The sequence below is a fragment of the Chlamydotis macqueenii genome, chromosome 11 (genome assembly GCF_036417535.1).
Source record: "Chlamydotis macqueenii isolate bChlMac1 chromosome 11, bChlMac1.mat, whole genome shotgun sequence".
NCBI classification, from domain to species: Eukaryota; Metazoa; Chordata; class Aves; order Otidiformes; family Otididae; genus Chlamydotis; species Chlamydotis macqueenii.
Window position 1 is genome coordinate 14,808,011 of NC_141566.1, and position 24,830 is coordinate 14,832,840.

The 24,830-nt window shown below is 45.9% G+C and overlaps 1 protein-coding gene across 1 annotated transcript in view; it reads right to left on the reverse strand.

The window, feature by feature from the left end:
• The window catches only part of GPC3 (glypican 3), a 149,915-nt gene extending 125,802 nt beyond the window's left edge, over positions 1-24,113 (reverse strand). Inside the window, exons 1-2 of the mRNA XM_086756401.1 lie at positions 23,886-24,113; positions 14,812-14,973 (exon numbers count right to left, since the gene is read on the reverse strand). Coding sequence (XP_086612527.1) covers positions 14,812-14,973; positions 23,886-24,051 — 328 coding nt within the window. The 5' untranslated portion in view covers positions 24,052-24,113. The remainder of the gene's footprint in view (positions 1-14,811; positions 14,974-23,885) is intronic.
• Positions 24,114-24,830: the final 717 nt, after the last annotated feature.

Sequence of the window (24,830 nt, forward strand, 5' to 3'; positions counted from 1 at the left end):
CAACTTGAAAATGAAGCTTTGCTCCAGCCTGCTGGTGGCCTTTCCACTTTTTATTGCCCCATGAACCATGACCAGCAATGTTACTCACAGAATTGACTGGCACTTCATCCATTAAAAGGTGACATCAGGCTCAACTCAGGCTACTGCAGTGTCTTCTCCGCAGCTCCTGCTACCTAAAACAGGCTCAACTCTCATTACAGATAAAATTGCATCTTTTTTTCTTTTCTTGTTTGATTTCTTCTCCTCTTCTCTGAGCACATTAAGGAACTCTAAATATTTTCTGGCACATGCATAGCATTCAGAGACAAGTTCTTGTGTAGTGATTATTTCTCGATCCATAAACTAATCTCTCACTGGATTAGTCCCCAAAGAGTTTAAAACTGATATTGAAATGCCTTCCATGCAAGAACATCCACACATGCTTTACTTACACTGATTCCTGCAGCACTGCAAATAGGAATAAAAAAGGCATAGCCATTTAGAGGATCAGAACAGAAGTTTTCATCGTGAACACATTGGTGAATCAGTAATAAACTCAAACTTATGAAAGATTTGCATATGAGCAAGATTTGTTATGTTCATCGATTACACAGACTGATTACATGACAGGTAAAACAGCAACGTGGATACCTGAGGTTTGCGTGACCACAGCAGGTATTACTCATGCAGATCTAGCTGTTGGGAGGTGACACATTCCTAACATCCCATATACAGATAATAAAAAACCCTCTCACATTCTGCAAGCAAACTCACTTTAACTACAGCTTCTGAGTCCCTTCCAAATCTCAACGAACGATCACACTTCAGAACAGCACAACAGCTCTCTGCAACAGACATTTAGATTAAATATTATTACTGATTATAGGCAGAGCTGGTAGCCATGTATAATACAGTTGCCTAATGCTTCTGATCTTTAGACCCTGTTTCTACTTACCTATAATTTTGCCAAGCTCTAACCATCTGGACTGCAACTTTGCATGCCTTTTGTCTGCCTCAGGCAAATTTTAATTTCAGCCAAAATGGTTCGACTGCTTCTGAGAACAAGGCAGAGGAGAAAGATTTATCTTTTTTTTTGCCTACAGTAAAAATTTCTGCTGACCTTTTCTTTAATTAGCTGAAGCATTTCCCAGACTCTGAAACAGAACTCTACTTTTGACAGGATTTTTTTGAAAGTCTGTATAAACATGAACTCTTTTGTTACAGTTTGGGGGTGCGGCTGACTTCGGGCTTTTTCTGTATCTGCAAAAATGTACCAATTCACTTGTGCCTTGAGGGGATGTGGAGAGAATTCAAGTTGAAAATCAAAACAATTTCGACTCTTAATTTCCCGCTTTTTAAAAGACAGTCCATGTTTTGGTGCATTATTGCTTCTTTTTATTAACTCAAAGGCAAAAGGTGAAATACTTGCAAGTTGGACACTGCTCCTCCAGCTCCTTGTCTTGCCAGCTCAAGAAGTCAAAAGGTGTGGAGCACACAAAGCCAGCATTAACCAAAGAGGCTGTACCCAAACCCAGGACCTCCATCTTGAATACATATTGCTACGCTGTTGTGAACACAGTCAAAAAAGGTCTTAATTAGGCTCCTTCTGAATTTTAGCTTTTCTATCCATGGAACAAATATGCTACTACTCAGTGCTGAACATCAAGAAACAGCATGAAAATATTCACATGCAATTGAAAACTTAAGAATTCTGTCCTTAAGTGTTACTTGAAAGTATTAAGAACCAGGCATCAATGATGAAAAAGCAAATGGCTCATTAAGGGACATTCATACAGTGCCCTTGCACAAGGGAAGAAGCCTGTGGAAAATACACACAATGCCGTAATTAAGGCTGTATTCTAACGCACAGGACAAGAAACCAAATTGAGGTTGCCTGGTTTGTTCACAACCTTCATAAAATTTTCACCCTCAGTAATGTTCTTCTGATGTAGTTTTCTGCATGTGAGACAAATTCAGGAGAATCAACGTGCATCTGAAGAGGTTACTTTCTCCCAGCTCCGTATCTTCAAGATGCATTTCAGGATCAAATATTTACTTAACAGTGAGTCTAATTATTTTTCATGCTTATGTCACAGTGAAGCATCACAAGCCAGAAAAATAAATGGTTTTCAACCTCTCACCAGTTCAAAGACTGCCTGCTCATTTGATGTGAAGCATTTGCTTTTATTTAATGTTAGTAATGCAGTACACTTTACAGTGCATCTTCAAGGTAAAAATCTAAGCAACCCCGTAAAAAAAAAAATAGCATTATACTGTCCATTAGTTCAAGAAGTAGATTCTGAACCACATGCCTTAGAAAAATGAACCATTTCCCCAAATGTCAAATGCACTACTTATTTTTCACTGGTAGCAAAATGTGACACACCGGGTTACTAATATCATTTCCAGGCTGTTATCTAAACAAACAGCCTCTGAACAAAGCAAGAGAGGGGAAAAAGCAGCTTATCACCTCCAGCTTTAAAACTGCTGCAAATTCCAGGACACGATTGGCATCTCTCAGCAAACACAGATGAGAAGAACTACTCTGTATGGAAACATACTTTAATCTTTCTTCAGAAATCACAAAGCTCATTCCCAAGGACAACATAGGCTACATTGGCATGAGTGCTCTTCAAGGTAGGCCTTTCTCTCCTTTTCAAGACTACCATTTAAATGCAGGCACTTAATTTATTACAATGCTGCAGCACACAACTTGCCTGAGATCTCCTAGTCACTGCCACGCATGCTTTCCTCTCTATTCCGGCCAATGGACAATGGATGCATCCAAGTCCTATCTTAGGTCCCAGCCCCAGGGGTGGCTGCCATGGGAACCCAGCACAGCTGGGCAGATGTGAACCTACGGCAAACCAGGAGCAGTGCTGGGCTGTTCGTATATGCACCAAATATCTGCAAAGTCTCCCAGTGTTCAGCCCCTAGCACATCCCACAGCAACACCCCACCAGCCCAGAGGCCAGTCATCCTCCTGTTGTCCCCCAGCTTCTAGAGAGGGGAAAGCCCCACAGACAGCTCACCAAGCAGCCACGCCATCCACCTGACCACAGGCAAGAGAAACCATCCCTTCCCCTAATCTCACCTAGAACCAACTTGCTGCCTAATCCCCGGACAACTTCAGGTCAGTCTCGCCCGTCTTGCTCATGTGCATCCACAGCAGTGCTTTTGCAGAGCTGGCGCAGTGCATGCAGCCTGCTCCAACTAGCACAGACAGCTCTTCTCTGAAGAGAGGGATGATCACCATTTATCACCCTGTTCTCTGCAAGAGGCTGAGTAGAACACAGAAGACCGCCACCCAGTACTGGGCTCTTGCTATTCTCTCAGTCAAAAAATAATAAAAATAAATAAATAAATAAATAAAAGGTAGTATGTGTTTTCAACATTTCTTACTGATGCACTAATAGCAACTCCTCCTTACAGTAAACGTTTCAGTCGTAAGAAGTGCTGTGCAAGAGATTCAGCATTCTCCTAGTCATTTTTCTCTTTAGACAAGACTTTTTTTTAATGTCTTTGCTACACAAGAGGAGGTTTAGCTGCAGAACCATTCACAAGCTGTGCATCCTAGCCCCTCTTCTACCCAGCCGACGCGGGCAATGCATCGCACCACGTGTGAAAATCCTTCTCAAAGACTTCCATCCAGCTCTCACTAAGTACATAATAATTCCCAAAGGCTTCATAAGAAGGTCGATCACAGCTGTGCAGCCGGACATGAGGGACTGAGCACTCCCCTGACAAACGATGGCATAAATAATAGTCTTAAAAGCCGTGTCCAGAGGGAAGCTGAGCATCTAAATTAGCTAGTGAAGATTTCTCCAGTACAAATGGTATTTCTAACCCTGCCATGATCTGGGCTGGCATACTCAGCTGAAGGACCGGGGATACTATTTTATTCCATTTACATGACTATTTGGAATTTATGAGCTAATATTTAAGAACAGTCGATAGTCACTTACATGGGAGACTCAAGCAGACTGAAGTAATTTTGTAATTAAAAGGCAGTAAAAGCATGTGTGTCATTTCAATATAATTCCTCGGAAACTCAGTAGCAATTTGATTTTATTCTTTTAATGAGATAGATTCAAGAGAATGCATTGATCTGATCAGCCTTCACATTCTTTCCTCCCTTTTAGTGTAAGCCAATCTCCTTATATGGATTACTAGGCCTATTTAATTTCCTTTCCCTAAAAAAAGGAACATCATTTTTCACTGCAATCATAATAGGAATTTTGACCATTACAAATATGCTGCATTACTACAATCTGTTACTCACCAATTTCCTGCAAAAAGAGTGAATTCCAAAGCTGTGAGCTGTAATCCTAGGGGCAGCCTTACTGTTCTCTACTGCTTTTTAAATTGCTTCTTTATGACACTCAATCACGGATTTTCTGACTTGAAGATGACAAATTTAGGAAGAGCTAATCAGCAACAGCATTTGTTTACAATTGTTCTACACCAGTGTTTGTTTTGCCTTGTCTCGGATGGTTGGTGTTTTTTATCTTCACTTTCTAACCAACAGGTTTATGTGATTTTTTTTTTCCCCAAGCACACATTCAGATGATCTTTTTTCCAATTAAGTTGTTTTGGTTTGTTTTTTTTGTTTTTGTTTTTGGTTTTTTAAGTATTAACATATCAAATATCTGGTGCTTCCTACCTTTCATCTGTCATAGAAGATGCATTGATTCACAGATGCATTACTTCATGGAAACGCATTTACTTTCACACATGAGAGTTTTCACTTGTCTCCTGTGCAGCACCATCACATGCAAATCCAGCTGTCTAACTCTGACCTACCAGTGTTACATGGGACAAACGGGCCCAATCCAGCATCACATCAAAACCACACAAAGAAAGCCAGTGAGTGTGCACTGCAGCAATTACAGATTCAACCTAAGCACTGCTAAATCCAACACCAAAAGTTACGTAGCTCATTGCATAAATACAGCCTGAAGTATTTTCCTGTGCCTTTTTAGGGGAAGATCTGAGCATGCCAAGGTATCCCCACCCTGCCAATGTCACTTCCAGGCACTACAGCAGAGAGAAGGGTGGAAAAATGAAGTCATTTCATCATGCTGGTCACCAATTTCTCTTTTGTAGCGGTTTCAAACTGATCTACAATGCAAAGCAGAGAGGAAAGTATTCCTGGGCATGCTGCAACCAACCCCCTAATTCATTGTTGGTCAACGGGAATTGATTTTTACTCCAGACTTCCATTCACCTACCACCAGCAGCACCACGCAGGTTGCATGGGAACGGTGATCAGCTGCAGTGTCATTAAGACTTCTGGACCAAGATTAAGAGCAAAAATATCTTCCCTTTGTGAGAAAAAAAAACAACTGTTAGGCCTGGAAGCCACAGCAAGAGATTTGGTCAATCTCTGGGAAGCACCAGACCACCTGGAGACTGAAGCCAAGTCCCCACCACAAACCCCAGAAACTCAGCCATGCTAAAGCCTCCTGGGTTCCCAGCAGCTTGTGTAATCAAGTTTACAGAAAAAGGACCTGCAGTGAGCCTTTAGCAACCTAAAAATGAGGTATTTCTTCTCTCATAAGCAAGTTTTATCCCTCAGGGCTTTCTTCCTGTCAGAGTTTTTCCAGTGCTGTCAGGCAAGTTACCCATTGATGCAAGGAGGTTTCCTTCAACCCCCAGGTCACAGCTGACTCAGGTGGAGAAAATGCATCACAGACCCATCAAACCAGCTACATGGTGAAAACACAGCTGGAGAGTCTTCCAGCAACTCCAAAATTCAGAGGGAGTTTGCAGAGGGAGACAGGACACAGGCTCACTCTTGCTGTGCGAGACATGTCCACCGTGCAACAATCCAACCATCCCCCAACACCCACAAAGCTCCTGAAAATGAGATTTAATTTTCAGAGGAAAATCAGGTGTTTTAAACACAGCTCAGTTCACTACATTTGTAAAGAAACACTACCTAGGCAGTCATCCTTGCTATCTGAACCTGTAAAGCTACCAAAGCACTGAAGAGAAAAGCAGATCTCTTGGCACGCTCTGCCTGATAGAGTACAGAAAGGGCCACCACCTCTGGGGTGCACCAAGTATCTACCAACAACCCAGAAAGCTATAGAAGATCCACGAAGCTGCCAAAACAAAACCTACCTCAGAGAAACAACGTCCACACAGCAAGCAATGAGGCCACCCAGTGCAACGTCCTTCTACGTTCATAGATCATTTTAAGGATAAAGCCCAAAGTCCGAGAACTGAATTGTTGGTGCCTGCAGCACATCAGAAAGTTACACTGGCTTCTACACACCAGATATTTCAAGGGGCACTGCCAGCTGTACACACTTATGTAGATGGATCTCATCTGCCCTCACTACTTGAGTGCTGTTTTTCACAGATTAATATACTTTCACAGTAAAATGAAGGATTATAAATTGCTAAAATTGATTTCACATCAGTGGTGAAGTCAGAGTGAGTAACACACCTGCGGTGACCCAGTATGCTCAAGGGAACGTGAAACCACAGCGTATTGACAGTTTAATTGTCTCAGCAAGAGTTCATTTCCCTCAGATGAAATGCGCCATTGGCCATTTTATCGCTGTATCTTATTGCTGCTTTAAAAGTAAAGTAGATGACAATCTAGCAAAATGTTTTCTTTAGAGAGACAGTCACTATCTTTATTGCTGCGTGCCAGCTTCTTTCCCCCTTTCCTCCCCAGCAAATGCAAACAAGCTCTTGTTTGCATTTTAAACACTTTGCACAACGAGAATGCCTTCATTTATCCTTTCAGGCCAAGAGACGGAAGATGCCACTGTGCCCATTTCTGCACTGGAATTATACAGGAAAAAAAAAACAAAGCAAAAAAAATACAACAGCACCAAGCAGTTCTATAAAATATCACGTTCAAGGGTAACATGACATTTACATCCTCCTACTGCAAGCTAGAAAGATGTCATTTGACTGCTTTATAGCATTAGGAGGCATTTTAAGCATGTTAGTACTTGAACTATCAAAAGATGATAACTTGCACCTCAAAAGGTAATTACAGAAAACAGCCCACTTGTAGAAGCGGAAGACTCAAAGGAGCACAGGAGCCCTCGCTCCCTGGTTATCTCACAATTCACACTCCAACGGGGAACACAGGCAGAGGGTCGTGTTTTGTCAGCATGGGTCCAGAGCAGATGAGACAGAGGCAGCACCACCACGCTGCACGATGCAGGGACGTAGAAGTGGAGGAGGTGCAGAAGACACTGCATGCTCCTGCAGAGACCCAGCCCAGACACCTCCCCATCCAAAAGGTCCACATCTCCTGTGGAGGCAGAGCACCATGGACACAAGAGGATGTGGGTGCAGCATCTGCCACAGCCCTGCCCAGGGAGCAACGCAGAAGCGCCCATGGGCAATGCCTTCCTACAACCCTCAGAAGCAAAGAAGCACCATCCCCTTTCACAGCAGAAGAGCAGCAGCAGCAGAGCTGGCAGGGGACAGTACCCTGGCAGCTAAAGAAAGGTCCATGAGTACCCAGGAGTCCTCCACACACTTTGAATTGGGGACCATTAAGCACAGACACCAAGCGCAATGTTTAAAAACTGCTGAAGCAGCATGTAGGCAGTTACGAAAAGCTCCCTACTAACCTCCAAGCCTCATTTCACCAATGAGGGGAAGGGTGTCAGCAGTATTTAATTGCAGGGGAAAAACAGAGAGAGGCAGGACACAGGGAAGGGATCCCACACCACACACAATTCCCCATGGCTGCACAAAGACTTCAAGCCACAAAGACCCCAAAAGCAGGGGCCGGGGACATCTCCCACCATACACACTTCACTCCTCCACAGATGTCCCAGGGAGTCTCTAACAGCCCTCTGCAAAGGGCATGATGTAAGGTCTTCCCACAGCAGCCAGTCCATGGATACCCAACACAGGCTGCCTCCACATGAAAACGCAGACGAGAGCATGAGAGGCCATCAGTGTGGGTGCATATTGCAGAGCTCAAATGGGGATGCAGGGAAACAGCAGAAAAAGCCAACAAACTCCCTCCCGGGAGGAGGCTCCCCAAAGAGACATGCTGAGCTCTCCATCAAGAGCAAGGGCTGTGCAAAGCTCTCCACGATGCACCACGATTTCAGAAGATCAAGGGAAATGTGACCATCCTAGTATTGACTGAGGCAGGGGAGAGGGAGCCCAGCCAAGATGGGAGCTCCACATCTCAGGCTCAGTGACACAAGGAGCAGCCCCCAGCCAGCACACTCAGAGCCTGGGGAGCTGCATGCCAACACAGTGCTGGCATTGAAACTCCAGGCAGCAAGAGGAAGAAACAAGAGCAAAAACAAACATCTTTCAAAATCTCCCTTCTCGGTAGTGAGCACCATCATACAATACTTCCACACTCATGGTTTACGCGGCTCAGGAGGGCAGTTTCATGCCCTAACTCCTGCATGATGGATTTTACAATTTGTTAAAGAAACTCATCAATCCTCAGCAGTCATTTTTAATGCCCAGAGCCTCCACAAACTCCTGCATTTTGCTGATCCCCCAATTTCAAATCATTTGAAACTGCTGCTACTATTACAGCTCTGCTCCTAAAGCTAAGCATTATAGTACACTCCAGACTTCCAGCTTCATATGCTAGTGTAATAAACAGATTAACTGTGATTTATGAACAATAAGTGCTGGTTATTTGAAAGGAAACATTACTTCCCTAGACCAATTCTGACAACCAGAGATCTCTCATTATGCAGACAGCTCTTTCCACCTACCTGTAATCATCAGTTTAGAACATCGTTATCAACCTGGGAAACATACCACCGGTTTTCCACTACAAACTTTGTGCATCCAAAGCATCTAGCAGGAACCACTGCCAAAGGCAGAATATTGGCCTGAATTGACCCAGAGAGACAATTCTTGTTTTAAATACATATTAATAAAATAAAAATTAAAAAAAAAAAAAAAGAAACCACCCAAAAAAACCCCAAGAAGCTTTCAGAGAGGAGAACTGCCACTGCAGAGTGCAGAGAAGGATGCAGCGAGATTTTGGTTTGCAGAGGACTAATTAGGCACAGGAATTATAAGATGATAGAGAGATTTACTTGTGGTGCTTATTTACTTGTAAAGTCTAATTAGAGTTCTAAAATTCTCTTCCAAAAGTGAATTCACTCTTTGAGGCCACTCTAAAATGTCAGCTTAATATTTTACAGGCCCACAAGCAAGAGTTCACATTTTGACACGCACTCCTCAGAACACACCTGCAGCTATTAAGCTGACCAGCCCACTCATATCACATTTGAGTACAGCTAAGAATTTTTTGTTTACACTTATTCAGTTAACCATAATCACTTTTCTCCTGCATAGCAAAGCTGTGCAAGAAGCCTGGCCAGTGATGCAGTCCTGCACACAGGTTAGACCCACACACCCCACACCTGTGGCCTGCTGGTCCCAGGGCACATCTCCCTCTGCAGGGCTGGTTCAATTCCAAGACCTCCTGACCCTCAGCATCTCTCACCTCCACTGCTTTACACCTTCAGAAATGATTAATAACTTCTCAAGCTAGGGACTTCTCCCACTTGCTCCGTATCACCTCCTTCCTCCCTCCGCACACTATAAGCGACAGCAGTCTGCAGAACAGCACAGTGGCCCATCCAAGACTCTTCCCACTGCCGACACGTGAAAGACCCTCCTGCATTGTCAGACTTAATTAGCTTAAAGACTCTGCAGTATTAAACTATTCCAAATAAGTCACGAGCGCTGCTGGGCAGTGCTGACATCAGTGGACCCTTCTCAGCAATTAACGTGCAATAGCTCCCACCACGCAGCCCATCTCTTCTTACCTAACTAATGCATCCTGGATTTACCTCTGCAAGGCATGATTAGTAAAGAGAAAAGGTTTTATATACTTAAATCTCTTTAATAGAATAAGAGAAATTTCAACTCCCTCACCTTGACTCTAAAGTAGTAACAGCCGCTCCTGAAAAATGAAAAGCCTTGAAGGATTTGGAATAAGAAACTTAGACAATCGTTGATCTTTTATCTTCCAGACTTCAAGTAGAATCAAGTTCTTCAAAGAAAACCCAATAAAGCCCAGACATTTTCATCATAACAAAATAAATAATTCAGTCATACTTTAGAGGACTCCGACATTAGGATCGGCTATTTGATATATTTGTGGCTTAGGTGCCTCTAAACTGATTAAAGATAACCTGATAGAAGCTTGCAATGTCAAAACCATCTTCATGCCTGACAGATATGAATGGATAGTGTAAATAACTATAAATAACAAAAATGGTTGCATTTATGCCTAATGCAGGATTTACAGCCTTCAGAGACGCCTGGTAGGACTAAGAGTTACAGCTCTGCCTTTATCCTACCGCAGCACACAAGGGGAGATGAATCGACATTCTCCCCATCCCACCTGCTCTGCCAGAATCACTGAGGGCTCAGCTCCCACAAATACAAGAATACCATACATGTACAGACAGGTTTATCCGTATTGATTTATCATGGTCTTCCTAGACACTGCTCAAACACACATCCCAAAGGCCCCTCAAATTGCCATAGCCCTTGCAAGCTCCCCTTAGGTACCTGAGAGAGCTCTTTTTCTCTTCCAGCTGCCATTTGCAGAATGTTAAATGCCATTGCCTGTGAGGAGGAACAGATCAGGTCTTAATTTAAGCCTACAGGTTTTCACTAAGGGGGATTCAACTGCAGGATCCTGGTCAATTTTCCAGTTCAGGTAATTACACTCCTGTCTTCCCAGCGTCCCCTACATTCCTAACAGAGTCCCAGCAGCTCTGCAGCTCCACAGGAGCTATTTGGGAAGCAGATGGAAACAAACACTGCACCCATGCAAGCGGCGGGGTGGCTAGATTCAGGGTCAGAAACAGGCATACGATGTATCTCAAGATTTACACCACTGCTGCCGTGCTGGCTCCAGCAGCCTCACCAGCACTGCCAGATCACAGGGTGGCCACCGACATGCTCTGACCACGCAAAGAGAGCCTGCTCCAGGTTTTGACCTAGCATCAACAACAGAGGCTGCAGAAGGGCAACGCAAAATCCTGCCAATTGCTTATTTGAGGAATCACTTAAAATAATGAAAGCAACTTTCTCCAGGAGCATTGGATTACTCCAGCAGAAGTAGCCCCTAGTAGTCAGCTCTCCTGTTCCCATGGAGAGCTGGCTGGAGAGGGAAGATTACAGCAAGTCCTGCACTCGTTGGTTTGTGTAGATGTTCCTCTTCGCTTGGAGGGTCCTTCTATGCTTAATTGTCTTGCAGTCTTTCCCTTTATTAGAAGCTACCTTTTCCTTTGGACAAAGGACTAGGAGTGTACCATGAAAGCTGCATCTGAGCAGCTGCTATAGCTTTATTTTTTTGTTATCCACTGTGCAACATGGTCAATAGGCAGGACAAAAAATTAAGTGATCACTCAAAAGAAAATTCACAAAATAAGGAAGCAGGAGGCATCAGGCTGATGAACATACACACAATCCAACTCCAGGGAACGGACTTCTTTATTAGAGGAAAGAAGAAAAAAAAATAACCAAGAACAACCCTGGTATTTTACTTCTCAAGTTTATCTTTCACAAAGCTGAAATATTCCCAGATTCAGATGTAGTTTTTAGGAAATCAGTAGGGTTTGTTGAGGGCTTTTACTGTTGTTTCAGCAGGTGGTAGCAGGGCCAGAAACTATCCACCAAAAAGCCAAGATCTAAGGCCAAGAGAAAGAGAGGGGAGGAAAGCAAACTCTAGGGAGCGGCTCTCATCATTTGGCACAGCAGGTTCATTGCACTAACTTAATTGGCATGAGAAACTCAGAGTAATGCTAAATATCACTTGCAGAAAGACACATGAGCAAGTTTTGAAGCGATGCAGTTCAGCCTAGCTTCACGGAACCAACAGAGCTGCTGGTGGCTGAGAACCTGAACTGGGAGGTGTGCACACAGGCAGGTACCATCAGATGTATCGCAGGAAAGCAAGAAACCTGCCCCCAGAGAAATTCTAGAGTAAGATTTAACTGCAGTCAAGGCAGCTACAATCCATTTTAACACTGTCAAACACAGCAAGTTTCCAAAGGATTGGATCACTACTTAAATCATCTTCATAATTTTAAAAAATACCTGTAAGATAAGACCATGAGCTAATTGTACCGTTTAGATTTAGTAAAGGGAGGATTATTTTTTTTTTTTGGTTGGGATTTTTTCTTCTCAACTGCAATAAAGAAAAAGCCCAAGGGTCTAAAACTAATAATCTAATAAACTTTGCTAAGTGAACATTGTAACAGATAGGCCTGGATGAGATTTTCTGCAAATGCCAGACAATTTCCCTTGATCTTTATCAGCAGAGATGTCACTCTAGCATCAGCGGGAAGAAATTAAATTTGGTGCAAAATAATAACATCTGGGTGAGATTTAGTTTGTCAGACTAGCAGTCCCTTTAGATGCGAAGGCTAAAAATATTTAAATGAACTCTGAAAGGTTTCATGTTTGTGTTTTAATATGAGTGGTTAGGATCTGTTTCCATACCAACACGTATTACCTCTGCTCTAGAGAGTGGTGCAATTATCTGTCCTCAGCAGACGCTGGGGTCCAACCCAACGCAAGACACGTGGAGAGCTTTCTCCCTTGCCAGAGCACAGCTGCGAGAGCTGGCATTGCTTTGAGCTATACCACTCCTTCGGTCCCAGTACCTGAAGCCACAGGGCATCTGTCGCCAGCTTTGAACAAACCACCATGCCAAAGCAGGAGATGCTCGGGGACCACGGGGGCTCCAACAGTGGTCACGAGTGCCTCTTCTCTGACCAATCCAGCACCCTCCCCTATAGCTGAACACAGCCTGCACAGCCCCAGGCACACCCCTGCAACGGGTACCCTACACTCCCCAGCTGTGCCAGGGCAGCAGCAAGTTTTCTGACCTCCAACCAGCCGTCACAGCACACAGCTCGGCAACTTAGGAGGAAGCAAGTGGCACACTGGTGGGGTTTGATTTGAAACATCCATCACACCTCAGTGCCAGATCCCTTAGTGATGTCTTGAGTCAGAAGCCTGTCCCTTACCACGAGCAGTGCCAAGACACAAGAAATCAGATCACTGGGTGTTGAGTCCAAGCACAATTTCTATAGCTGGAACAGCGCCTCACACTGCAGCCATCAAAATACTCTTAAACAAGCAGCACCCAAAAGATCCATCTATTAAAAAAAGTGTTCTTCTATAGACTTTGAGACCAAATTTAAAGATAACAAAAGTACATGATTTTCAAAGTCTAATTAATTGCCCTTCCAAGTCCAAAACATTTTATACAAGGTAATTAAAGTGAACTCCTCAATGGTTCCAGATAGGAATTCCTCTTCTACAATGGGATTGCAGAAGGTCTTTAAAATTAGTCATGATCTCTTTTACAAGCAAAAGCGGTCAGGAATTCCTCAATTAAATGCTTTTCTTCCCCATCACTAAGAACAATGGTAATTCAGCATTTAGTAACATCAGCTCCAAAATCCCTGCACAGGGAAAAGGCTCTCATGGCCAGGATGGAAAATAATGGTTTTAAAAAAAAGGGACTCAGCTCTCTCCAGAAGATGCAGAAAGTTCAGAGCTAGAGTACCCAACTCTGCTACGCTACGCACAACCCGTAGTAACACAGGGCATCATTCCCACAAACAATTAAAAACTCTAATGTTACAATGGTTTCATCAAATGGTAGGGAAGGAGACAGACACTGCATTCCAGCCAGGTTATTCACCATTGCTGAGGCTAATCCACATTTCCAGTGCCTAGGAAACTAATCTCTCATTAGTTTTACCCCATTCTGTTTGGCAGAATTGGAACTTAATGGTCACTGCATTAAGAAGCATGGGAAAAAAAATGCTGTTACCTCCTCAGCAATTTATTTGATCTTATGTTGAGAAAACAACACATTAGACTTTATCAGTCTGTTGTGGACCAGAACAGACCTTTGCCGTGATCCCACAGGCTTTGGGTCTTGCTATTAGTGAGGCATGAACAAAAATAAATCAGTTATTCTGCAAAAATATCAGCATGAAGGCAAAAATGCTTGATTACTCATGCTTGCTTTTTTAAATATAGGCAAAAATGTCATTAGTACAGAACGATGGAACCTCAATAGGTAAGCACTCAACAAACAGGCAATCATTTCACCACACATTAACCATGGATGGAGTAAGTTTTGCTTGCATAAATTGCAGATTTAAGTGACACAAACTGGTGTGTATCCACAGTAGAAAATATTTGTCAAAGGAATTTTGCTAAAAAGACAATACATCACATTATCATTAGAAAAAGAAGAAAGTTGCCACCATGTAGTGTGGCATCAGGTTACTAAGCACTCACACATCCCATGGCAAGCACCAGGGATCACACCTGTGAACAATGCAGCCTCTACCCACCTTCACATGGAATAATCAACTCTCTTTTGTGGTGAATAACAATAATTAATACACACATTTTAGTGAGATGCTTACCAAGCATTAGACTGCATTTGCAACCAGATCACATCACTGCAACATGGTTTTTGGGACTGGCAGAATCACAGAAGATGGTACTTGCACAGATGGTTTAATTATTGGAGAAGTGGGTTTTTCATTTCTTTTTACATTTGTACTTGTAAATTTAAAGACTGAACCTGTTCATTTGCTGTTTCAGCTACAAGAATATTTAGGACAAGCCCTTCAGAGCAGCTATGCACCAAACCAGGTGTATTATTTATCATAAATAAGCATATATAACATATACAAACATATGAAAGCAAGTGAACAGAAAGCTTCCAACCACCTGCACTTCCAATTGCCAGGTGCTGAAGAAGAGGAGAAGTGCCACCTCCTCCTGTCACGTGCCTGGACCACCCCCAGCGCTCACCTTGAAAGACCGCAGCATTCTGGATGACAAGGAACTTCAGCTCCATGCTGGCAGACTGCAGGAGCTGCTCCATGTTCAGGCGAGCTGTTGCCTGGTATTTCTCCTCCATCTTCCTCGAGCAGCACGTGGAGCCCTTCGGGACACATACTTGCAGATCTGACCCTGGAGAGAGACACAAGAAGGGCAGAAAACTTGCATTAGCAGGTGGAATTGCTGAGACTGGAGAAGAAACCAATGCTATACATTGGTACCACTGCAATTACGGTTTAGGCAAATTGATGATATATCTGGAATTTGTCCTGAGCAAGCAGCTCAGCCAAAGGAGATCACTGATAAGGCAGAGCCAGGATTGCTGAGCAGTAGCCCCCAAGAGCTTGCTATGCACGCTGCTTGCTTTAGCTCCCATGCACTCCATCCACTGATGCGCTGGTGCTGAGCAGAGCGACACAGAGCATCGCCCTGTTGCCTCCCGCATGCCTACCAGCACATGGGTAAGGAGCTGCAGGCAGCCAGAAAAGATGGAGTGGGCGATGGAAAAAGGAACCAGGATTTGAAGCTGTGGATTTACAAGGAATAGAGCAATATGCGTAGCTCAGCATGCAGGATATGTTTGTAATTTGCATAAAGACTTAAAACAAATAACAACTGCTTCATTTGCCTGTGATCTCCATCCTTTTGTATCCACAGCAATAACAGTAACAACAGGAGGGCACAACAATAACAATTCACTTTTTTTAGTGCAGACTTCTATATTGTATATATCTCCTAAGTCCTCCCACCAAATTCGCTGTCCTGTTCTTCCTCCATCACAACAGGTAAAGCCCAAAGTTTGGCATTTCACTTGCACAAGACCTGCTGCAGAGGGACAGGACCTGAGGCACTCACTGAGCATCGCAAAAGGCAAGTGCCTCTGCAGCAGCAGACATGCAACTGCGTGGATGCATGGGCAGCACCTCCACCCATTCATCAGAATGGTACAACAGCCAGGGTACAAAGGCAAGAGGAGCATCGCTTCCTCTGGCATCTGAGGCTGCAACTCAAAGCACTCATCAGCGATGCTAAACTTTGGGGGTTTAGATTCCCAAAGTTCCCACTCCTGAAGGCAGGAGAGACAGTTCGCTTTCATCTTAGGAGAAGTGTTGTTAGCCAAAATGCAATAACATCTGGGAAGAAAATATTGATCTTTTGGGTTCAGAAAACAGGAGAAGATAGAAGAGCTGGAAGTGGCAGCAACACAGAGGTCTCATTCTCAATCAACTTTCAATAGCAAACTGTTGCCCTGCAAACACAAGCAGAGCAACAAGCTCATATCAAAGCAAATAGCCCTCATCGTGCAAGACACATCTAATCTGATGCTGCTGTTAGAAACTCAAACAGTAAGCAGGAACTCCATTAAAAACAGCTGTCCAGGGCCAGACAGCAGCGAGAAGCTCCCATTTGAGCGTCTGCCACCCGAACTGCAGCATGCCCCTGGCACGCCAGAGCAGGGGCGGCTCCCTGTTAGGCTTAGCATTAGCCAGAACCAGGATTAGGAAGCAGTCCCTACGCCAGAGACCAGCAGCCAGACAGGGTGAAGGGTCCACGCACTCCTGAGCCCTCACTCTGCCTTTCTGTTTGCTGTAGAGATTTTTTTTTTCTCCTCAAGTTTGGTAATTTACATCTTTGCTCTGGAAGGATTATGCATCCTTCCAGGTTCCCCTCTCCTTCTTAAGAGTCTTTTAACCACATCCACTCTCTCACTAATTACTACAAAGTGTCAAAAGTCACCTTTGTAAGTGTACTCTAGAAGAGCAGGATTAATATTAATGTCAGTTCAATCGCGTACCTCCTGAAGAAGAGTCGTGCACGCTGCCGAGGGAAAAATCAGCTGTCAGCTCAGAAGCAGCAACAGCAGAAACCCTCCTCCCTCCAGCCCCATCCCCTCCCAAGCACAGCCTGCTAAAAACAACATGAAACACTTCATCTGCAACGTGCCTTCCACGTGCAGAAAGGAGCTTTAACCAATGCAAGATCTGCCGTCACTGCGAAACAGCACACGGCAAAGGGGAAGGAAGAGGCCCAGCGCAAGACTGGTCCCACAACACTGGGGACTGGTCCCACCTCCATCCCTACCTGCTGCCTCAGTTTCTCCTTCTACAAAACAGGGTACACAGCACAAATCCCTTCATCAAGACCTCAGACAAAGAGCCAGTGCCACTGACATCTAAAGACCATGCCTCAGTGGTTCATGAGCTGACCCACTCCAGACGAGCTCAGTGACGGGTATTTCAAGTATTGAAAAAAAAAAAAAAAAACAGGGACCATAAATCCATTTAACAGCAAGACAGTGCGTTAATGAGAGAAGCGGTTATACCACAGCAAGTTAAAGAGGTTTTTAAAAGTCAAATCTAAGTCAATTTACACTGCAAAAAGGCTTACTGTGGTCCCTGTAACAGTAAAATATGGCCATAAATTTCATGGTAATACAAAGCTTATTTCCTCCTACATTTATTATATTAGGACAGATTTCAAATTAAAAAAAAAAAAAAAAAGCGCCTTCCACAATTGATGGAAACACCGATACAGAAAATCTGAGAGATGGCAATTAAGAGATCTGTGCAAGTTAAAGCCAGGGATAGGGAGCAGCAAGGTCATCTACTTACCCCCCTCCTTCTTTTTAGCAATTAAGCCAATTTCTCCTTTTAAATGGATTTTTATTTTTGTGAAGTAAGTAAAAAGACAGACACATGCTGTAGCAGAGCAATTGCGGAGGAGGAGGAGGAAAGAGCCTGAGAATTAACTCTGACAGCTTAAAACGTTTTACAGAGATAGACAACTAACACCAGTGACCAGAAACGTCATGGTAAATGCAACAGGTCAATACAGGCAGGACAGGCTCTTATCAGCTGCCAGGGACAAGGTCCTTCTTGGCGCAGAGCGTTGCTACAGAGGGCCAGGGAACGGGGCCCTGACTCCCATCTGCCTGCTATTTTCTGTCTATGGCTTTCCCAGACAGCAAGCAGACCCAAACAGTCCCATCCGTAAATCCCAACAGTAAGGAAAGGAGGTTTTGATGTCCAGGACCCCAGTCCCCCAGAAGCCATTAACCCACCCCGCTGACCCCAGCAGACATCAATGAAACAGGGACAGTGCTTTTTGACCTGTGAATATGTTTGGGTTTTTTTTCATGCTGTTGCTTGGAGGACCCTCCTCTGCACTCATGCTGAAGCACAACCCAAGAGACCCAGGTCCTGCATCCCACATGCTAGGAGCTGTGCAAACCATGTATGCTCCAGAGCATGGTGGATGCAGAGACATCAACACCTGGAAACACACCACAAGGCTATGGATCAGACACTATCATGAATTAAACTGCTGCATGTTTTTGGGTCCATAAATGCCATACAAAAGGTCCTGTGAGTCATCAAATTCTACCCCCTGCCTCCCAATCCACCTCCTCCAAGTATTTTATCTAACAAACACCTCCAGCGATAGCTCAGACTTGCAAGACAGCAAAGCCCATTCCACTGCCTAATGGTCCTTACTGTTAAGGAGTTAACAGTTAAGACTGTTTTTATCTCCCAGCCTACACACTCCCCTTTTTCTTAAAGTTTCAAGCCATTACACCTCCTAATGCTAGTCTCAGCCCTTGCAAACAACCTTCTTTTCTGCAATAGATCATTACAAACTCATTATTGGAAAGAAAGCGTCCCACAAACTACTCCATCAGTTTTATTAAATTGCATTTGGATGCTCACACACCAATCTTTGCAAGATCAGTGATACCGATGCAATGCTAAGCCCAGGAGCCTGACCCTCTAACACGCAGCTCCCATGGGTGAGGAGGAGCTGGCTGTGGCCCCTTCCATAGGCGTGGGGATGCCGGGCACCGTCAGAGCACTGTGCCATTTATGCCATCTTGGGGAACAGCCATGTAAATGCTCCGGTAATTTCGCACACGCTCCAAGGTGACAGACTAATCTCTACAGCTGCAGTAATTTCAGCAGCACCCTGCCTCATCCTCCTTCTCCTGACACGGGGAATTTTTACTGAAGACTGGGTAGCAGTGAATTTAAAGCATGACATTTGACTTTGATGTACAATTATTCCCACTGATAGACCGTTAGTACAGCAGAAGTGAAAATAATTTCAGTGGATTAAATGTCAAAAACCCCCTCGAGATCATCTGCAGACAGTTGTGGACTCCTTCGTGAGGCTGAGGACTGTATTTTGACTTTAAGCATCTCAGGATAGCTCCAACCTTGTCATCAGAAACAGGCAGACAAGCCGTGCTTTCCACTGGGGCACACCAGCCTGCCCACTCGGACCCAATGGCAGCTTAAATCAGATTAACATTCTCCCCAAATTTACCTCAGGCATTGCCAAAATAAGAACCTGTCCCTCCTTAATGTTACATTGCTGTAGCCCCCTCTCCACGCGATGGGAGGGCTCTGCTACCCATGCACTCTTTACCTTCTGTGGTCTGGAAATGTCAGAGGGCTTTGTCCCACCTCTTAGCTCACCAATTCGTTAATATTACCCATAAAAAAAGCTGCTGCTTTGTGTTTATATTCTTTCCCTAATTGTTTCGCAGTCAGTATCTTGCTTTAAACAGATAAAAGCAGTGATTCAGCCTTTAAATGTAGCAGATTTTCCCCCAGCTATTTCAAGACTTTTTTTTTTTTTTATTAAAAACCTTCTTTTAAATTGAGTAGGGGGTCATGCATCTGTCACTGGCTTTTAATGCTCCACATTTGGGGGAAAAAGGAAATGGGACTGTTCAAAACCCAGGTTAAGTGCTGATCTTTAAAACCTAATTAAAGGATACAAATTATAAAACAACTTTGTTCAATAGGTGATTAAAATTGGAACAATATGGGTACTACATGGGATATTTATTACTGCTTAATTATACTTTATTTTCTGTTCCATCTTGTGCTTCACAAGGCCATCTGACTCTGGATTCCTCTCCGAACCTTGCAGTGTTGGCCAGATGATTGCCACGCAAATATAACGCTCTGTAACACTGCATCTTTTTAAAAAGACGTTATGGAGAAAATAGAGAGGTGTTACAGAGTAAGAGTTTCCTCCTAACAAATCAACAATACTGTAATCAAAAATATGGAGTTCATTTTGTGGGCACCCACTGACCATCCGCATTTGTTACAGTCACATGCACACACCCTACAGTCATTCCAAAGACTGGGAAGAACACTGTATAGGATGTTGTTAAAATTAACCCCGGGGGGGGGAAGAAAAAAATGATCTCACTATAAAACTGCTGCCTGGGGAGGTTACTAAACTTTAGGGTTCTGCTCCTGCTCTCTTAACTATCAAGAGAGCAACTTGCAGGCCTGAAATAATTAAGAACAGAAAACTCAATTATCTAGCAAACCAAGATCTTAAACCATCATGCTAAGATAGAGAAAGGCTGCATGGGGAGAAGTACCATTACTCCCACTCAGGAAAAACAGAATAAAAGAGCAGGAGTACAAAGGGAGCCAGCTTGCACACAAAGGTGCATCAAGTCCAGCAGGAAGAGTTGGGATTTTTAATTTTTAAGTTGTACATTGGCACACATCAGGTGCCAAAAAAAAGAAGAAAAGAAAAGAAAAGAGAGAAGAAAGCTTGACACACTCAGCCAGCCAGTTATAAAGCTTTACACCTCAAGTCCAAAAGCAAAAGTTTAATTTCCTCTATTTTCTTAGGGTGAATCCATATTTACTTCCATCAAAGAGAACGAACAAGAAGCTGAAAACTGCACTCTGCCGTGGGAGGAAGAAAACTGACCCGCTAGCAGATATCTCTGCTGAGAAAAATATTGCTCAGCTTTCATACGGTCCAGGGCAGAGACGTCCATTCCCTCTCCCCGTTTCGGCAAGGCAGCAACTTGCCCCTGCCCCTCTACCCACATGCACCAGCCCAATTATCTGGAGTGTCACCACAAACACAAAGAAATCTGAATGGCAAAGAGCAGAGAAAAATAGATCAGGGAAAAAATGGAAATTCAAGTTACTGTTTATACATGAGAAATTATGCAGGGGAAAAAAAAAAAAAGACAAAAGGAAGAAGAAAATCCAGACAGGCAGTGTAAGAAAAAGATAATTTAGTTATTAATGAATGTGAGCGGCTGAGGAAGTTACCCCAGCACATAACCGCAGGCTGGCTCATGAGCTGGCACAAAGCCTCAACTTCAGAAAAGCCTTGAAAAGCACTCTCCCATCACCCTGCCTGCGCTCCTCTCCAGCACGAGACCGCTCATCGGGCTCCAGTCGAGCTGTTGGCATGAATTACATCCTCCCACCCCTCCGAACAGTCAGCCGCAGCTGACAGTAGGTAGGTCGTGCTGCTCCCCCACCTCCGTGCCAAAGCATGCTCAGAGCTGCAAAAACCCGGTCCCCAGGCTGCAGGACCTGAGAAGACCAAGTTTCTGCTCAGTGTCTGATGCATGCCTTCAGCTAGAATTACTCCTGGAACATTAATACTGCTCATGAAACAGCACGACACTTCCCTCACATTTATCAAAATTGCCTTTTTCTTTTCTTTTTTCCATTTTAATTAAAAGTATCAGCCTGGTGGAGCTGGGCTCCTCTACAGGAAGCGCTGTGCCGATGTCCCCCCCAGCCCACGCACCACTGATCCAGTAAAACGGAGCCGTGGGACATTCCTCCCGTGAGTGTTGCAACTCAGCAGCATTTCCTCTACTTAAGCCTTCAGCCACAACTGCTCACAATGCAAAAATGTGGCTTCCAGAAGTCATTGTTTTCTGTTTGTGTCAAAAAAAAAAAAAAAAAAAACCCTCATGTTTTAAATAAGTTGTTTAAACCCTCGATTTCTCCAGGCTGATATGATCTATAGGCAGAGGTTCTCAGAATTGATTCCGTGGTGATTTGTGGCTGGGAACGCCAAAACTTTTTTTAATTGACAGATGTATGAAAGAAAGAAAAGCAATAAACAGAAGCCTGGAAAATAGTCCTTGAGTGATGTTCCCCTATTACAGAGATTTATGCAGCTGCTACTAGAAGCAGCGAGTGCTCTGAAGTGTAATTACTACACAGTCATGCAAGATGGGCCAGACCCAAAGTATAAGGAAGCAGTCATTGCTTTAATTATGATAAAGTTTATGTACTTAGGCAAATGTAAAATCCACTTTCGATTTGATATGTGGGAACTTTATTATCATAACAAGCTGGAAGCATTCACTTGAAACACCAGCCCTGTTACGAGATATTGATCCAGCTACCAACAGGCTCTGCAGAGAGGCAACAGGCTCCTTTTCTCCGCCCAAAAATCAGGGATGCAGCTGGGGCTCCGCGGGGGAAAGAGCACAACTGAGCAACTCCAGCAACCTGAACCCTGCTGGGAAGGGAAGATGCCCAGGCAAAAGCGCCCACTGCAATTACAGCCCAGGCAGCACCACACCACACACCGCTGAGATGGAGGATGCCACCAGCTTCTGGGGAGAGGACCGACCACATTGCAGCGTGGCAGCCCCTCGAGACTCACAACACAGGGACTCACCAGGAGCTGGCCAGCCGCCTGCCCCTCCAGCACCTCTCCCCATAAAAATGCACTCCAAGAAAGTTACTTAGGGATTCCACCTTTCACAAAAGCAAGGGAAGACGTTTCTTTGATTACAAACAACTGAAATTGTCATTTTAGCAGCGCTAAGAGCAGCTCTTTCCCCTCCCTGCAACTTTCCATAGAAACATTTCATCGCAAAGTAGTCCCAGCACTACCTCCATACTGACCAGGAGACCAATGTCCCTTGGGACAGAGAGAGAAGAGATGCTGCTACTGTAGCTTCTTTGAAGGGAGCATTAATAAAATAGGCAAAAATTATATGGGAAGGGGATGTAAGCATAGGAAGGGGCAGGGGAGGTGCCCCTCAGTCCTCACCAGGACTTGCATCTAAACTCTCCCGCTAAATCTAACAGCTGCTGGTAAGCTAAGGCACTGCTACAGTCCTTACAGACCAAAGGATTTGGAATCTGCACCAGCAGACACAACTCCTTGCAGTCCCAGTCCTAGGCACCTCGCTTCTCCCCTCCCTCTCCTGCGCTGCAGCAACTCTTGTACTTCTGGCCTGTGCGACACCGAATGCAAGCAACATAACTCAACACATCATTATTAAAAGCAGTTACTGCTGGTGATGATCTCATTGCACCTCCCCTGCCTGTCACGTTTGCCTGTTATCTCTTCCTTTTCCTACTTTGATCAAAAGCTTTTCAGGGCAGGCATTCTCCGCTGCACATTCAACCCAACACAACAGCACCGAGTTCTCCAGGCAGCTCCGTAACGCAGCTATCAAAACCCATCCGTTTGCGTACACGCTCTGAGTGCACAGCCGACACTGGAGGAGCTGGCACTCCCTAGTTACCAAAAAGCTGCAAAAGGGCCTTAAAAAGGCAAGGAATCCAATTGTTTCACTTACATTTTTAAATAGGAACGAAGTATACATACTGAAAGCAGGTGCATAGGGCATAGGTGGTGGGGTTCGGTGCGGCAGCCACCTGTAACGTTGAATGGCACAGCAGAGTAACGCCTTGCCCAGCTCCCCGAGAGCACCCCGCACGGTACTCGCACAGCTCGGAGAACGCCGGGCTGCCCCGTTCCCAGCCCCGTTTTCCCGGAGCTGCGGCAGCCCGTGGGCTCGGGACGGGGACGAGGGTCTGGATGCTCTCGGCGTGGTTTTACAAAGCGGGATTTCCCCGGGATTACGGCTTTGCTCACCGCACCCCTGCCTGGCACACGCTGCACTGTGGATAAGCGGCTCTCGGGCAGATCCAGGACAGGTAGAGCCGGGACGGGTACGCGGTGCCTCCGCTCGCCGGGCAGGGACACTGCGCACTGGACAGCTCGGCGGAGCCGTGAGGACGGGGGAGAGCAGTAAGAGAGCCGCCCGCCTAGGAAAGCCCCGCTTCAGGGACCCCACCGCAGGCTCCGCTTTAGCCCAGGGGGGCAGCCCCGCACCCCAGCCGCGGGGGAGAGGGGGCGGGACAGCGGGCACCCTGCACACCGACCGTCTCCCACGGCCCACCGGAGAGCCCCAGAGTGGGAGGGGGGCGGCAGGCCACGGGGCCGGGCGGTCTCACCTGGCACGGGGCTCTCGGGCACCCACTTGGCTCCGGGCTGCAGCACCTGGAAGGCGGCGCGGACCGGGCGGCAGGCGGCTTCCCCCACCGGCTGCGCGCCCGCCGGGGCACCGAGCAGCGCGGCTGCCGCCAGCAGCAGTAGTAGCGCTCCGCCGCTCCCCGACATCCTCCCGCGGCACCGGGGCGCTCCTCTACACCCCGCCGGCGGGCATCCCCGCCGCGCCGGCACCGAGCAGCTGCAGCGGAGCTCAGCTCAGCCCCGCGCCTCGCACGGCGCTCCCGGGGCGCCGGGACCGGCTACCGCGCGCCCCGCCTCACCGCAAGCCCATTGGCCCCTGCGTCAGCCGGCCCCCGCCCTGATTGGTGCCCGCCCCGCTACCGGCAAACTTGCCCCGCGCGCGGCACCGCCCCGGCGCTCATTGGCTCCGCGGCGCTCGCGCCTCACCTGCCGCGCGAACCGCGCTGCAGCCCGGGAGGGGCCCGGCGCCGGGTGCGGTGCAGCGGCGCCGCAGGTTTGCGCGAGGCCGGGCGTTGCGCTGGTTGCTGTCTGTGCCGTGCGGCACCGGCGTTACCCGGCCGGGAGCCGAAGGCGGGGTCGTCTCTTGTGTGCACGTAGGTGCGTAGCATGAGCGCGACGTGCTGCGCCGCGAATAAACCAGAGTCCTCAGCGGCCCCAGGTTGAGCTGCGAGGGAGAGCTGGGTTACGCCACAGCCAGTGGCCTTTCCCGTCGACTGACGGGCAGGGCCCTGGCGTGGAGCCGTGAGTAAGTGGGCCTGGGGGTGCCTGCGGGCCTGGGGTGCTGTTGGGCAAGCACTGGATGCCTTACCAGAGGGGCCGCACTGGCAACGGGCAGCCGTGCATGGGCATGAGGTATTGCCCCAGCGGAGCCATTTCCTCACTGTTTTCCAGCCAGCGCTGTTGATGACCCCCCGTGCAATGCTCTG